This window comes from Camelus dromedarius, chromosome 11 (assembly GCF_036321535.1).
Source record: "Camelus dromedarius isolate mCamDro1 chromosome 11, mCamDro1.pat, whole genome shotgun sequence".
In the NCBI taxonomy this organism is placed as follows: domain Eukaryota; kingdom Metazoa; phylum Chordata; class Mammalia; order Artiodactyla; family Camelidae; genus Camelus; species Camelus dromedarius.
The window spans coordinates 3,152,737-3,169,340 of record NC_087446.1 but is presented as its reverse complement, the minus strand read 5'-3'; the positions used below and the strand labels follow the sequence as shown (position 1 = coordinate 3,169,340).

The following is a 16,604-nucleotide window of genomic DNA, read 5'->3' as shown; positions in this document are numbered from 1 at the left end:
CAGTCCAGGGAGTTCTGGCAGCCGGGGCCTGGAGGGAGACAGGAGAAGCCGTTGTCCCGGGAGCCAGCACTGGGTGTCACCACAGGGCAGGGCTCCGCCGGCTGCCAGGCCTCAGTGCCCGCCCGCAGGACCAGGTGGTAGGTCCTCATAGAGCAGTCAGCGTACTTCCTGGAGGAAGTTCACAGAAATTTCTGTGTAAAGAAGCAGGGGCTGGGGTTTGAAGATAGTGTGCGCGTGTTAAAGGGACTGCTGTCACGTCTCTGGCAGCGTGGGGTGGGCCGGGGACCCGGGGCCAGATTTGCCCTGTGTTCTGTGTGGCCAAGGTCAGGTCCCCACGGGACAGCACACAGGTAGCACAGGGCACAGCAGGGCTTCAGGAGCAGCAGCGTGGCTTCCCCAGACCCTTGGGGCCCTGCCAAGCCCTCCAGACTGGGAAGATAGCTGGGCGCAGCCCCAGGCCCTTCCCAGACCCCTCTCCTCGCGGTTCCCAGAGAGAACATTCTGTCACCATGAAGTGAGGTTTGCTCCTCTCCACTACTCCCCCCCCCCCCCCACCCAAGGGAAACCCAGCCAAGGACAGGATGATGGCACGCCCAGACCAGTGCCACGGGTCCGTATGCCAGGCCAGGCCCATGGCCTCCCTGGGGGGCCAGGGAGCTCCGCAGCCAGGCTGCCACCAGGTGGGGCTGCCCCCGGCGCGGTTTCACACCGGGCAGTTTTAATGCTGTGGTTGCATCTGGTCCCCCTCCCTTACTCTCTCTCCGCGCCTTGTGACCCAGACTGCGGCTTGAACTGAGAATATTTTCAGATAAATACACGCCTTTGAGGTTAAAAGTGTTGCCCAGTAGTTAAACGCCAGACAGAGACACCCGTGGGCTCAGAGAGGGCTCTGCGCCTGGCTTTTCCCTTTGGACTCTGAGCAAACCCCGCAGTTGTGAATAACCGCTTCCCCTGCGGACACCCCACTTTGCACAGAGGCACCTGGACCTCCCTTCCGATGGCCCTCGTGTCCCTGCCTCACTTGACAGAGCAGACCGCTGAGGCCAGAGGTGCTGGTTAACTTGCCCAAGGCCCTCCCTTCACTGGTTGGAGCCAGAGCAGGGATCCGAACTGTGGCCTGGCCGCCCCTACAGCCATCAGTCCCCGCCCCCACCTCTGTGCCCGTGGCCCCCATAGGTGCAAGTGTGTCTGCACAGCTGGGCTGGATCCCCCTGGCCCTGGGCCACTCGGGCCTTCCCAGCCTCCTGCATGCTAGGACTCTGTGGGCTTCCAGACACACGTCTGTGGTCCATGACACTTGACCCCTTCCCTGGAGAGCGGACGTTCCCCAGGCCTGGCCACCTTCCCCCTTGTGAGCTTGGAGGTCTCTGGGGACAAGAAAGTGGGGAGCCAGCACAGACTCCTGAGGATGGGAGACCCCTACCCAGAGCACAGGGGCATCTGTTGTGGGGAGGCTGGGCGGGGAAGGTGCCAACGAGAGAGCACCTTGAGCCCAAGAAGGAAGGCAGGCCTGGGGTCTGTCCCCGACCCATGGGCTGCACCTGGGGAGCTGGGGCTCCTGTCTGGAGAGCCCCTTCCCCACCCTCCTGGCCTGTGCCGTCCAGAGGTGTCCAGGGCCGTGGGAAGAGTATGGGCTCAGAAATCCAGAGTCCGGCTCCGGTTTTGCCTTCTGTCCCCGAGGGCTGCTCTTGGGGGTGTTGCAGCCACTGGCCCTTGCACTTAGCCGAGCCGTGGGAACCTGGGGCAAGAGCAACAGTCGGCGCCCCTCCATCCTGCCTCGGTTTAAGCTTTTTATATAAGTGTTTTATATCATGGACCTTTTTGCATTGATTTTGTTTTTTTGATTTTACATTAAGATACTTGTCTTGGTTCCTGAGTTTGGTGCTCCGTACGGTGTGTGCCTGACCCACGGTGGATGCCTGGCCCCTGCCGGCCCGAGCTGGCCTCTGCCCGGTGCACACATCTCGTTAACTTTATGGGCCGGCCGTGTTTGCAGGGAGACCCGGCCCCCGGATGCCACCCCCACGCCTTTTCCCAGACTCCGTTGTTGGCACGGCTTGCCGAGCAGAAACACTGGCCGCTTTATGGGGAGAAACCTAATCGGGGTGGCGGTAGGAGGGCAGCCATTGGGGGGGTCCTGGCTCTTGGTGGCCCCAAGCCAAGCCTGAGGTGACTGCAGGGTGACACCGTCTGTCTGCCTCGCTTGCTCCAGACATCCGCCTGGCCCTGAAAGGGCCACCTGCCCACTGAGGCCTCCCACACACCTGTCCCCAGTTGGCCTGGCTCCTCCCACCCCGGGCTGCCCGGCACCCTGCCCATGGGCAGACACTGTGGGACTGGGGCTGGGCTGGTGGTGGCAGCTGGCAGATGGCAGGGTGACTGTTGCTCACTGCCTGGCAGCCCTGCTCAGGGAGCCCCCTTCTCACTATGTTGCCTGCCCCTGCTGCCAGTCCCTGGTCCAGACCAACTGGGAAGTCCCTTTGGAGGTCTCAGACCCCTGACATCCCACCAGAATAGGGGCGGTCTCTGCCATTCCTCCCTGGGCGTGAGACCCTTGGTCACTCCTAGGACTGTGGGGTGAGTGGGGGAGCCCAGCAAATCATGCCTGCCAATACACGGAATTTGAGCCTTTCCCCCACTGGCTCAGAAATGTATCCACGAACAGGTCACAGACCCAGAAAAGTCCCTTCTCCCTTCCCCGAACCTGGGTTGTTGGCTAAAGAAAGAGCTAGGTTCCGTGGGGGCCCTCCCTCGGTGGGCAAAGCCAGAGTTCGCGGAGCCCTGCTTGGGGTACAGTACCTGCTTCCCGGTCACCGGGGAGGCCTGGAGCGGCTGTGCGTGTGCAGGCGTCCCGCCCCGCTCTTGGTAGAGAGAGAAAGGCTCCGCTGTCCGTGGGCATCCTTCGCAGGCACCACTCGCATCGGCTACACCGCCTGCCACGGGCTTGGGTGTTTCAGACGTGAGGACTGGAGCCTAGGAGGGCAAGGCCAGGTCCCAGAGCCAGGGCAGAGCTAGGATTCACCTGGGCCCCCGCCGCAGGCCTCCGGATGGGCTGCAAGGGAGGCACACGTATGTGGGGAGCACAGGGTCTTCATGAGCAAGGAGGGGAACAGTGGAGTGATCACTCCTGGCACAGGACAGGCGAGGGCAGCGGCCAGGGGGTAGGGGGGCTGCCCAGGGCATTTTTCTGCCCTGGGAGGCTGTAGGGGGCAGGGTTCCAAGGAAGTGAGGGGAGCCGGGCGGCTGGGGCGCAGTGCGGAGGTGCGAAGGTGCAGCAGCATGGAGACAGGCAGCCCGGCCTAGGGGGGCGTGAGGGAAAGGGGCGGGGCAGGACCCCACAGCCAGGAAGGCTGACCTCCTGGTCAGCCCTGCTTATGGCTGAGGACCCCAGGGCTCAGTAGTTGGCATGTGGCAGGGCTGGGCAGACCCAGGTGGGTCAGGCTCCAAGCCTAGCATCTTGGGCTCAGCCTTGGGCTGTCCAGCTGGCCAGAGGTCAGCTGTGGTCGTCTTCACCTTTCCCCCGTCCCCCATGCTGGCTCTGGGAGGACACCTGGCCAGAATGGGCCAGAGCCAGGTGGGGTTACAATTTGTTGAGGGAGCCCTGGCTGAGGCCTCAGACGGGGCCCTGGGAGCCCCTGCCCCGGGGACCATCCCAGGCCTCACTGGCCACAGGACAGGAGCCTCAGCCTGTCTGGAGCCTCCTCTAAAGGGGGGGGGGGGGGTGACTTTTCGTCCCGGTGCCACTAACTGCCAGGCACACAGGAGGGCAGTACATGCCCCCTCTCTCCCGGATCCCGTCCCCTCCATGCCCCAGAGCATCAGTGGGAACCTGGCCTGGCGCTGGCCACCCAGCATTCAAGGATGAGACCTGTGTCTTGGTCACCTGTGCCCTGGCATCATCCAGCATGGGACAGCCACAGAGGCCACGCAAGCCTTTGCACGGGCTGTGTCCAGGCAGGAGGCCTGGTGAGACAGACTAGGCGGAAATGCAGGCTCTTCAGCAGGTGGCCGGGCGAGACCGAGATGGGGGTGGGGGGGTGGCGGACGCGCGGGGCAGCTGCTGGAGCTCGGGCGTGGCTGTGCCTCTTCCAGACCTGACGCTTGTTCCTTTTCTTCTAAAACCCAAACAGGTCAAGAAGGGGCGCTGAGATGGGAGCTTCTGTCTGAGGCCGGCCTTCCTCACGGTGAGCTGAGCGTTAGGGCCCCACCTGTAGGGGCACCTCACTGCCCGCCCCCTTCTCCCCAGCCCAGCCACAACCCACGGGCCGCCTCGCTCTCTGGCCTCCTGCAGGAGACAGGCCAGCCGGCTTCCTGCCCCTGGCCTCAGAGTTGCTGCACAACCACTCCCGCGGAATGCCCAGGGGCTCTCACATCTGGCACCTCGGCATGCCCCTCCTACGTCCTGGCTCCAGGAAGCAGGGAGCCATGGGCAGTTTATCATGGGGAGGGATGTGATCAGATCTGTGTCCTTCCCTTTCATCTCTGGGCCCCGCTGTCACACACAGAGGTCCTTAGATGGTGGTACTAGTGCCAAACCTTTGCCCAGGCTTAAGCCGTCCACCTGAAGCCACGTCTCCCCTTGTCCTCCTGCCACTGCTCAGCAGCAAACTCTCCCAGGTGGCTCACCTCACCTGCCCACAACACACTTGTGACCTTTGAGCTGTTGGTCTCTGAAGGCTCTCTGGCCACAGTCTGTCCCAGCATCTGGATGGAAGAGGAGCGCGGCCCCATCTCACTCTGCCCAGCGAGGACTCCCCGCCGGCCTCACCCTGCACCCTTCTCGCCGCCCAGCCATGCATCAGCCCTCAAGTGTGGTCCTGATAACACAGGCTGCCTGCCATCCACCTGAGACGCACACGGTGAGTCTGGCCTGGAACAAGAAAGGCCAGATGAGGGGACCAGGCACACCTGCTCCTCCCAGGCCGGGCTGGCGGCTTGGGGGCTTGCAGTGGCTGCGGGGGTGGACCAGGGTGTGTGTGCACGCACGTCTCCCTCTCTCCCCACGCCTTTCCTTGTCCCTTGGAGCCTAGCCTGGAGGCCAGCCCGTTGTGTGGCCCGTGGCCCCCATCTCGGGCCGGGGCCCTCCTACGGGCAGCCGTGCAGGCACTGGAGCTGAAGCCCGGCCCCAGGGAGGACGAGCAGACGCAGGCCGCAGTGCAGGGGCTGTCAGAGTCCAAGCGCTGGGGCATACGTGGATTCTAGCTCGGGGTTAGTTAAGGTGGCCTGGCTGCAGGGCAGCTGCTGCATCGACCCCATATCTGAGTGAGGAAATCAGGCCCCACGAGGGCATAAGAGGTGCCCGGAGAAGCCGAGCAAGGAGGCCACCTGGTCCAGCAGCCAGCTCCACCTGCTGGGCTGGCCTGCCTCATACTGGGGCCGTGGTCAGAACCAGATGGTCCCTGCAGCCTGAGAGCATTGCAGTCTCGGGGGCTAAGTCAGGAGCCCAGAGCATGCGCTCAGGGTGCCTCCCCTAGAGTCACTCTGAGACGTTTGGTGGAGCCCTGAGCTGGGCACCAGATTCTTGGTCTGTTTCTTCCCCAGTGATGAAGCCAGCGGCAGCCAGTCACCCCGCAGGGCAGCTGGGCAGGCATCAGGCTACCTCTGCACAGAGCTAGGCTCTCCCCACCCGGACCACTCATCATTGCTGGGGGTGGGGAGAGTATGTCAGAGGAAGACCCTTGGTCACTCTTCCCTCAACCCCATCCCTAGAGGCTGGCTGGCTCTGCGTGGAGAGTCCTTGGGGACCTCCTGGTCCTGTTCACCGGCCAGGGAGTCCAAGTAGAAGCAGGAGAGCGGGACCCCGAGACCCTCTCATGCAGATTTCCCTCTGGGACCATGAGGGAGACAGGCTGCCCATGACCACGGGTTCCTGGGGGGCCAGGCTGTGTGGGGCACTGCTGGCTCCACTCCCAGGTGACTGCCCCGTGTTTCCCACTCTGGGTGGACCTGATGTCCTCCTCACTGGCTGAGGGTTCTGGGACTCATTCCAGGGTTTTTCAGGGAGCAGCAGCTGCCCTGATTATTGGGACTGGGCCTGAGGCCGCCCTCTGCAGTCGTGCGCACAGGCCAAGCTGGGAGAACCTAAGAGCAAGGCCCATCTGAGGCTCAGTTTCCTCACTATGGAATGGGATCAGTGATCCTAGCTTCCCCAGGCCTATGAGGACCTGGAGGAGGCAGCCTGCTAGGAGGAGGTGTGGGGTGTCGGAGAGCTCAGAGCTCTCGTACCATCTTACCAGGCAGAAAGCAGAAGGATCACTCTGCTCAGCTGCCTGTCAGCTGTGTGACCTTGTGAAGGTCCTGCTGCCTGTCTGGGCCTCAGGCACGGGCACTGGGCCTGTGTGTCCCTCCAGGGTCTGGCTCAGCCACCCTTTCCTGGGAGCCAGGTTCCCTTTAGGAAGGAAGGAACAACATTCTGTAGCCTTTCCCAAGACGAGGGACGCCCAGGTCACCCTGGGTGGCAGGACCAGACCAGCCAGAACCCACCAGGAGGGGGTCCCCATCCGTCCAGTGGGTGGAGGGAGCAGGCCTCAAGACCACGGGATGTTCTGGGGCAGCAGGGAAACTGTGCTGTCAGAGGGCAGGGACCAGGTGGGCACTCGTGGCCCCTTTGGACACATGTTGGCCTCCAACAAAAGACAGTCTTCCTCCCAGTGTCACCAGGGCAGAAGTCCCTCAGGGACGTCATGGCCACTCCTGTCCAGACGGGAGTGATCCAGTTGCCTGTAACGTTCTCCCAGAAGCCACGCTGCCCTTCTGCCTGCCTCCCTCCCCCTCCCCTCTGCTTCCTTTTCCCTTTCTGGGTGATGGCTTTCTCCTGGGGGGCTGCTCCTGGGGAGTTCGGGGCTGTGCAGGCCCTCCACTGACTCGCCTGCCAGAGTCCCCGGGCCAACCCCAACCCCCGGCTCCCTGCAGCTCCCCTCCTCCCTCCAGGAGGTACCTCCGGAAGTCACGAAGCCCCTCGCGGCGCCGAGACTGACGGCCCTTTGGGGTGAGGTAGTAGGTTGTATAGTTTGGGGCCCTGCCCTGCTATGGGATAACTATGCAACCTACTGTCTTTCCTGAAGTGGCCGTAATGCCGACAGCGGACGGCGCCAGGGCCCGGCTGGGCGGGGCCGGGGGCACAGTGGCTGCCGTGAAGTAAGAAATCTGACTGGCCTGGATTCCCACTTGCTGTGTGGCCTGCGGCAGGCCCCCTGACCTCTCTGGGCTTCAGTTTCCTGGTCTGTGAAATAGGACAAGTGAGGCTTGAGGGAAATACTGGGTGAAGTATCCCAGGAGGGCAGGACTCAGAGTTGACCTCTCTCCCCACGCTGTGCTGAGAGCTGATGGGTCCGACGGGCAGTTTGTGCGGCCCGGCCCCGTCCCCTGAGCCAGGCTCGTGGGCAGCCCCCGGTCTGGACTGTGCCCTCAGCTGCATCCCTGTGGCCGGCCCTGGACCCCAGGAGGAGGGGTGCCAGCTGAGACTTCACTAGGGTGGCCGGACGGGAGGTGGGAGAGAAGAGTTACTCGGACACAGCCTGGCCCCTGATGGGTACAGACCCGCTCCATCGCCAACAACCTCAGGTAGACGGTGTGGGAAACAAGGTGCCGGCTGCATCTTCCCTTCTGCCCTGTGCTGCCCAGCCCTCCGGCTTGGCTCTGGTGGCTGCGGACCACCCGGCAAGGCCGGGGCCGAGCGCGGGGCAGCCGCGGGGACGGCGGGCCCTCCCACAGCCCGGGTGCCGGCGGGGTGAGGTAGTAGGTTGTGTGGTTTCAGGGCAGTGATGTTGCCCCCTCGGAAGATAACTATACAACCTACTGCCTTCCCTGAGGCGCCCAGCCGCGGCCCCACGGGAGGGCCCGCCCCCACGCTCGGCAGGTGACTCGGGGGCCTGAGCCCCAGGCCAGGTGGGCGGGAGGCTGCCCACCTTGATCTCAATAAAAGCTGTTCTGACGTCAACCTGGAGTCAGCCCCTGTTCATTCTGGGAGCCCGGGGCGGGGCGATGGAGGGCATGCGTGTTGCTGTTGGGGGCGTGTGGGGTGGGCACGGCCTGACTGGGCAGCCGTGTCCAAGCTGGGGTTTCACCAGACTTGCCCCTCTGCACCCTAGTCTGCTGTCCCAGCAACCTTTAGGCCCTCCTGATGGATTGCATCCTGGGACCCAGGCCCCATCCCATCCTCCACCCCCCTCACACCCATTTTGAGCACAGACTGTGGGACCCAGGCCCCAGAGGCGTCACTTGGCCCCCATGTGAGTGAAGAGGCCCCGCGGGCCCCCACGTGATTGGTGTGGACCCCAGGCAGCAGCTCAGAGCCCAGTCTAGGGCCCGGCCCCCGAGGTTACCTCAGCCCCCAGTGCCTGACTGGAGCCCGGAAGTTCCCATCTCCCAAGCCCCACTCCCTTAGGACACCTCCCGCATCGTCCTCTGGGACCAGGGCAGATGACAAACTTGGGCATTGTCCACCTATTCACCCTGTGGTCAGTGGCAGGTTACACTGGCCTCATGTGTCCCCTGGACATCACTCTGTCCCTCCCCTCTCTCCGTCCCCACTCCAGACCTCAGAGCCTCTTGGAACAGCCCCTTTGCCCTTCTGGGCCCTCGGCCCCCTTGGGAGCAGACCTGCCCTCACACCTGTGCACACCCTCGCCTGGACCCCTCCCTGCCTCTTCCTGCTCATCATGGCTCTGAGTGCCCAGCCCACTCCTCTGAATGCTCACAGCTCAGCACTGCCTTTGGCCACAGTGTCTTATCTGAGCAGACTGTGACCATGGATGCCCCGAATTCAACCTTTCCTAGTGGCACCACCTCTATGCCTGGCCCTGCAGTCAGAGCTCATGGCCTGGTGGGGAGCAGTCTAGGCACACAGCGGCCATCTGTCATGGTCAGGGCCATGATGGGGGCACATCAGGGGCTGGGAGAGCCCTGAGGAACCCTGGACCCAGCCCTGCAGTCAGGGGTGCCTTCCTGGAGGAGGTGACACCTGGTTCACCCTGGGACCCTCTCCACCTTCCAGTGAACCAACTTCCAGTCTCTCCACTGTCACCAACTGGCCATCCCTAGAGACTGGGTGTCGGAACCTGCCCAAACGTGGGCTTGAAGGGGATGGGACCAGGGTGCCACCCATCACCTGGTCATCAGCAATGTGCAGAAGCAGTTTAATCCCAGAACAAACTGGATGAAGCTGTTAGTCCAGTCAAAGCAGCTAATGTGTTTGTGAGGCCCTGCCAGATGGCAGAAAGGGCTCCAGCTTTGGGGACAGAGGCCCAGGGCCGTTGCTCTACTCACGAAACCTCAACTCCCCCCCAACTTTATAGGGGGCTGTGTGGGGTGTCAGGAGACAGCAGTTCAGAGAGTTCAGCTGGGGGTGGTCGGAGGCTGGCGGCACCACAGGGAGGGAACACAAGAATGGCAGGGGGGCCGATGGGCCAGACCTGAGCCCTGGTTTGTGGCTGGGCGCCTGGTGCCCCCTGCTGCCTATTCAGGGAGTGGCTCCTAGCCCAGCTCAGGCCCTGGGTCTAATCAACAGTTTAGCAGAGTGGAGAGCCAACTCGGGGCCCCCAAAGCTTGCCCCCTACCAAAACTATGAGCTCTGGTCCATGGGCCAGGACCATGGTCAGACATGAGGACCAGTCAACTTTATAACAGCTCAGCTCAAGTCGAGGGGGAAAGAGGGATTGGGACCTTGGAGGTGGTCCCCGTCCCCAAGTGTGCAGGACCCAGGCCTCCACAGACCCCTCCCAGCTGAGGCTGGCCACCAAGGTGCGGCTGTGTTCTACAGGAGAGACGTTGTATCACTGTTCCTCCTGGGAGGTGACTCCTCAGAGAGACTTGAGGGAATTCTGGGGTGGCCAGGGTGGGCCCTTTGAGAGACATTGAGCCTTAGGGTCCACAAGGGCCACCTCTGACCTTGGATGGGAGAGGTGGCAGAGCCAGCCCAGCATTTGGACCCTACAGTCCTGAGCTGAGCCAGAGCCCACCTAGCCACGTGAGCACCAAGTGAGGGGGCCGGCACGCAGGGCCAGGACTAGGAGGAGGTGGCCGAGGCCCAGCATCCCAGGGGGCCCCCGGTCTCAGGGTCACACGGCACGGCCAGCCTGTCCCTCAGCACGCTGGGCACAGAGCCAAGGCCCACATGCTGTCAGGGGCCCACGAAGCAGTTTCATTTCAATTCCTTTTCAAATTTGGAGGAAAAACGAATACAACAGTATTGACCACATATTACATGTTAGTGTATACAACCTACATCAGAACGTGTGTAACTCCACGTGCTGGGGGACCTACGGTGTCTGCGGTGATGAGCCCAGCTTGGGTTCTACTGGTCTTTACCCAACCTGGTCATAAAGCACATTCTGTCATCTGCTTTATGGGGGAAGCACCCAGGAAGGCGGAGTGCCCCCACCCCCACCCCCAGTAGGCCTGGGCCCTGCCTGCAATCCTGGCCGCTGCCCTGCCTCCCCAAGAGGGTGAGCGCCTCCTTTAGTTCAGTGTCCTGGGCACCTCACTGGCCCTGGGTCCAACTCTGTTGTCATCCCCCCGGTCCCCCCTTCCTCCGCCAACCAGAGGGAGGTCTGGCCTAGGCCAGCTGGGCGGCCCCTGCCATCGGACTGTGCATTTTCCGACAGCGACACCGTGTGGCAGCAGGAGGCAGTGGCAACTGTGAGCTGTGAGCCGCCAAGCCCTGCCCACCACCCACCACAGGCTGGGGGCCCAAAGCCCTGGAAGGGAATGGATGACCCCTCCTGGGCCGGAAGCTTCGGGTTCAAAGTCAACCCTGGTGAGAGTGCCCCATTAGTGCTTTCTGCTTCTCTGGTGTATGGGGCCTGAACTGCAGACTGATAACTGAGCAGCCCTTACCCCACGCCCCCTGCCGGCTTCTCCATGCTCTGGGTGCACCTCTGCCATGGCCCCAGGTGACAGCTGGCAGCGTCCTGCCCACCATCAGCATCTCGGGCCCCCATCAGCACACCCTCCTCATGGCGACACCCACAACAAACCTGTGAGGGGCAGGCCCCACCCTCCGCCAGGAACTCAGACCCACCTCTGTCCCCAGGCACCATCCACTGGCTTTGGGCAGGAAGGGAGACCATCCCCAAGCCTGGGAGGATGGGGGCACTGGTGCGAAGGCAGGGTCTTGCTCTTGCTTTGTGCCCGTGGCTCCCTGCAGAGACTTCATGCCCGTCAGTGTGGTTTAGCAGAGCCAGGGCTCCCTGGTGCTGTTTCTCCTGCATCAGGCAGGGTCTGAGGGACCTGGGGGGCCCAGGGGCCCAGGGGCCTGGGAGAGTCCCCATGTCAGCTGGGTGAACATGCTGAGCTCAGCCTGTCTCTCTCTAGAAGGACAGAGGTGGCACCAGCCAGGTTATCCATGTCAGACCCTGGACAATTAAGAGGGCTGAGATGTACCGGGAGGGGAGGGCCTTCAGGCCTGGCCTGCTCAAGGGGCTCCAATCGCAGCACAGCCCCAGCTGTTCCGAAGCCTGAGGCCAACTCTTTCCCAGCTGCCTGCTTGGTGACCCAAGTTCATCATCCACACTGACACCAGCTAGTGCCCCTGACCCCAGTACTCCCGTGGTCTCTGAGCTGCCCATTGCCAGAGATGGCCCTAGCCCCAGTGCATCTGCGTGGCAGCCAGGTCTCTGTGGAAGGGGTGACCTTCCCAGGGATGGGAGTGGAGGGCTCCAGCCATTGGTGTAAATACTGTCAAGTCAGCCCCCACCAGTGATGCCGTGTGCCATGGGGGAGTCTCTGGTCCTCAGGGAGGGGCTACTATCCTGAGCCCATTTCATGGATGTGGACATTGAGGCTCAGAGAGATGCAGCGACTTTCCCAAGGCCACACAGCAGGCCAGGGCAGAGCTGGAATGACTACCAGGTCTATTCCAGGGCCTGTAGCTGTCCTGCCTCCCCCGTGGTGTCCTCCTGCCTGCAGTAGGGGAGAGGGAATGCCCACAGGGAAGGGACAGGTGGAGCTCTGGAATCCCTTTCCTGTGGCCAAGGAAGCCGGCCAGACCCAGGGCCCTGCCAGGTGCCTCAGCCGCCTGTCTCGCACAAGAGGGTCCACCTGAGCCAGAGCAAAGTAGCCGCCTGCACACTGGACGTCTGGCCCCTCTGAAGAAAGCAACTTTCTCTCCCCTCAGCCCTGAGCTGGGCTCAAAGATGGTGGGGACTGTTCCTGGTAGGCCTGGACCCCCACCCTCCACCTTCTTCCCAGATCCTGGGGTCTGATCCTGCCTCCGGCCAAGCCTCAGGCGGTGCGGTGAACTAGACGTGCTGGCCTCTGTGGTCTCAGTAGTGAAGGGTGGCCTGTCCCGGAGAAGGCCTCGCCCCTTCCCTGTCCTTCTGCTATCCCCCTCCCCTCCCTGCGCCCCTCCACCACATGGGGCCTCCCCTCAGCACCCTCTTCTGCTCATTTCCCAGGGCCCCTGGCTCCATGTGGATGTTCTGTCCCCGAGAGGCAGGGAGGCCCAAGCAGCTGGCCTGTGGTCTGGGAGCCTCAGGGCCCAGGCAGCAGCCACTGGAAAGGATGCAAAGGCCTGAGGAGGGGGAGGCAGGGCGAGGGGACAAAAGGAGGGGGGGACCTGGGGAGGAAAGGAGGAGTGGGGAAAGCCACCTCAGCAAGGGGGGCCGGTTCCAGGAAGGGGGCGCCAGGTAGCCCATGATGGTCGGGCTGAGGGGGGAGTGGGGAGAGGAGAGTGAAGGCCGCCACCTGGAGGGAAGGGGTGAAGGAGGAAGGGCCGGGGCTCGGCCTGGGCGGGTGGGGTCCTTGTGGGAGGAGGAGGCACCTGCAGGAGGGTGCCCACTGTGTAGCAGACGGGGGACTGGGTAGCAGCCAGCAGGGCCCCCTTCTCAGTGGCGGGGATGTGCTCAGGGAGTGTGGGGGCGGGTGGGGACGCGGCGGGCCCAGGGGTGAAGAAGGCCTTGTCTGCAGGGGTCCCTGGAGGCCCAGGAGCCTCAACAGCCCGAGGGCCCGGCCAGATGGCCCACCGCCCAGAAGGGACAGAGGCTTCAGGCAGCAGCCAGTGGGGACCTCCAGGAGGCTGGGGATCAGGGGAGGGACCCTGCAACCAGCTTGGCCCCTGAAACGCCATGGAGGGGGCCCAGCGTGTAGCTGAAGGAACACACGGTCAGGAGACCACCCAGCGGAAGTCCAGGCTCAGCCACACACCAGCTGTGTGGCGGAGGGCAGGCCCCTGGCCCTCTCTGAACCCATCTCCTCACTCAGGCTGAGGATAAGAAGACTGGCCCTTGCAGGTCCTGTAGGGTCCGTGGACAGCGAGCACTGGCCAGGTAAGCAGGCTCCACGGGATGAGGAGACGAGGGTCCGGCGCTGCTGGACGAGCCCGAACCCATGGCCCCCCATGAAGGCCCCACGGCCTGCCTTCCCCAGACAGCCAAGAGACTGCCCCACCCCCAGGCCGGCAGCACTGCACTGCTCCCTGTGTCTCTCTGTCCTCTCTCCAGCTCACTTTCTTCCCTCCTTGGAGCTGTCATTACCCTCCAGCCAAAGGAAACTGCGGGACCCCTGTGGTAGAACAAGGGGCTCGTTGATCTTTGCAACCAGAGAACCATGGGGCATCTCAACAGTAGGTGCGCTGGGTGCAAGGCGAGTCTGAGGGGCGGCTGTGCTCTGGACCGGATGCTGTCAGGAAGGGGGCAGACGGCAATGGGCCATCCTAAACTCTGTGGTCGGCGGGGGGGCCTGGAGCCAGCGGTGGCTGTGAATTGCCAGGGAAGCAGCGGCCACTCCCATCATCTGGAAGGGGGAGGTTTAAACACTTTATGTGGCCCAGGTGACGTCCAGGCTGTCGTCTGTGTTCCAGGATTACCAGGGCAGGTGTTGGTGATCTGTGATACCGTTTGTGTCCACAGGAGGACACCCAGGCCCAGCTGATGTCCCAGGCGGCTCCTGGCTACCAGGGCCTCTTTCTCTCAGCACCACCGTCCGTGCTCCTTACCCAGGTGAGTGTGGTCCATCCCCTGCCCCACAAGGCTCTGGGCTCCAGGGGCTGTGTCCCTCGTTTCTGCAGCCTCCCCGGCCCCTAGCCCAAGGCCTGGAGCAGAGGGTGTTTAATAAATGCCTACTGAGTGAACAAGCGAATTAGAGTGAACACAGGCCGGTGGGGTGAACCCAGCACCATAAGGGAAACTGGCCGGAGAAGCAGTGGCACAGGTGGGCAGCAGGAAGCAGCACCGGGGACCCCAAACACCCAGGCTGAGGAGGGGGCTGGCTGTCCCCTGAAAAGTCCCTGAGATGCTCTTGGACTCAGGGGGTCCTTGGATGAACACGCCCAGAGCTGCTGCCCACAGTGTTCTCTTTTGGAGTCACACAGCTGTGAGCCCATTAAAGGTTCTGACAAGGACTGCAGAGAGGAGACAGACCTGTTTGACTTGATTTAACTCGCAGTTTCCCAGCCAGGCCTGACCACACCAACCCAGCCAGTCAAGTCATACCAGTGGCCATTCCACAGAACAGGAGCACGGCCTAGCTGCTCTGCATTTGCCAAAGGTCCCTCTGGCTGCCATGAGGGGAGAGGGCCTTGGGGAGGCAGAGGGCCCTAGGAGGCGGTGGCCACTGGGCTCAGGCCAAAGCAGATGTGCTTGGACCATGGTGGTAACCCAAGAGAGCACTGAAGTGGGTGGGTTTGAAAAACATTGGGAGGTGAAGCCAAAGAGATCCCAGCCAAAGGCTGACTGGGGCAGAGGTGGGGAGTGGCAGGGGAGGCCCAGGCCTCCGGGTTGGTGGGCGGACACCTAGTGAAGCAGAGGAGCCAGGCTGGGAACAGGCACAGAGCAGGTGAGGTTTGGGACATGCCCCGTGTGAGGTGTTCTGGGGACTGACCTAGGGGGCCCCAGTTGAGCTGGAGGCTGGTCCATGCGGCCAGCCCAGCCACTGTGCCCCCACCCTCCCTACACACCTGCCCGGGGCACCCGAGAGAGATCCCCGGGCTTCCTGGGCCCTTGGGGTCAGGGAGTGCTCCGCACGCCCTGTCCCCATGGCCACAGCAGTGGGAACAGCAGCGGGGGTGGGGCCAAAGGACCCAGGCCCGGCGGGTCCCAGGACAGAGCTTAGAGCCGGGCAGTGAGTCATGGTGGTCTGAGAAGGCCCAGGGCAAGACAGGAGCTGACGCACAGGGCTTCTGTTCTCGGATAAGGCCCTCTTCCTGATGGAGTCCAGGCGGCCACTTTGCTCCCGCTAAGGTGGACACTCAGGAGCGAGGCAGGTGGGCCTCTTCGCCTGTGGTCACGAGCTTGGAGGGGTTTCCTGCTGGTTTCCCAGCCAACAGTGGGCTCTGAGAAGGGTGCTGGGGACAGAAGGGTGCTGGGGACAGCAGGGTGGGGGTCTCGGCTTGGCCAGGGCAGACAGACCAGACCCACTGGCAGCAGATGGCTCAAGCTGGGCTGTAACCTGAGTCCCTGCAGGGCTGGGCCGGGCTCCCCATGCTCTCTAAGCCACATTAGTTGGGCCACCAGGCCACCGGGCCAGGGGCCCTGAGCACAACCAAAGAGGTAATGGGCACTGGGCCGGTGCCAGGAGCCTCGCCTCCCCAAGGGACCCACAGAGTTCCCAGCTCCTCTGTGAGCTCAGCTTCCCCACGTGCGTGCAAGGAGAACCTGAACTTGAAGGCCCAGGACCTGCAGCTGTGTGCTCAGGATGGGCTGTCTCTGGTCCAGCCTCTGAGGTGAGGCCCAGACTGACCACCAGGTGGCGCCCTGCACTTGATGGAAAGTGCAGCTCCGGCTGGGGAAGGGCGGCCTGCGGATGCTGCCCAGTCACAGGCAGTGGGGGTCCGTGAGGCCTGAATGGTCCCTGCAGCCCTGAGGCCCAGCAGCCCTCGGGGTCACGAACAAGGGGGCAGGGTGGAATCAGCATCAGCCTGGCGGCCACTGCAGGAGGCAGGGCCTCTTCTCCCTTCCCTACACCCCCCGGGGTGGGTATAGTGCTCTGGGCGCTGTGTGGGGGAGGGACACCCCCCCTTCCAGCCACCGGGAGGACTGGTGTCCCCTGCCCCTTCCACGCACTGGACAGAGGTCTAACTGCTGGGCTGGAGTCTGACCCCGTGTCTGTCTGCCCTTCTCCCCGCATCGGACCACAAGACCTTTGCCTCTCTGAGCCTCCTCCCCAACTGCGGGACAGAAGATGACCACCTCACCCCTCCCCTCTGTCCCTGGCCACCCCTCTGTGTGCCAGCCCCTGCAGATGCGGGTGTCTCCCGCAGGGCCGCCCTGTGAAATGGAGGCTACCGCCTGGGCCAGGCTGCAGAAGGCTGCGTGGCCCGAGGTCTCACCCAGTTGGACCACAGAAGGGCCAGTAGGAAAGCCCCGGTTGTCCACCAATTGATGGTTGGCAGGAGGCCTGGGTGGGGGCATCTAGGGGTCTCTTCTGGTCCCACAACTGGGGCTGAGTCAGATTTCTCATCCCTGTACCCGAGCTAGAGAGGTCAGCACCATGTCCAGAGTCACACAGCCGTGTCCCTCTGGCACAGGGTCTCCCTCACTACCCCCCGTAGCCCTTGAGCCCAGCCACTGGACCGTGGGCAGTAAACACTGTTGTTACCAGCAAGGTCACTGCTCAGTGGCCCTGGGCAGTCACCATCCCCCTAGATGCTCAGGGAGCCCCACTCCCAA

General features: G+C 63.2%; 1 protein-coding gene across 13 annotated transcripts in view; it reads left to right on the top strand.

Moving 5' to 3' along the window:
- LOC116156538 (uncharacterized) overlaps positions 1–7,939 on the top strand; it is a 61,684-nt gene extending 53,745 nt beyond the window's left edge. For 6 of the 13 annotated variants that reach the window (XR_004140397.2, XR_004140395.2, XR_010383087.1 and 3 more), the window contains one exon: positions 4,131–7,939. Coding sequence is in view for 4 of the 13 variants with exons in the window: in XM_031463439.2 (XP_031319299.1) it covers positions 4,131–4,148 (18 nt within the window). In the remaining 9 variants the exon portion in view is untranslated. The remainder of the gene's footprint in view (positions 1–4,130) is intronic. The other 7 variants (XR_010383083.1, XM_064491365.1, XR_010383085.1 and 4 more) reach the window with 4 other exon arrangements.
- The last annotated feature ends 8,665 nt before the right edge of the window (positions 7,940–16,604 follow it).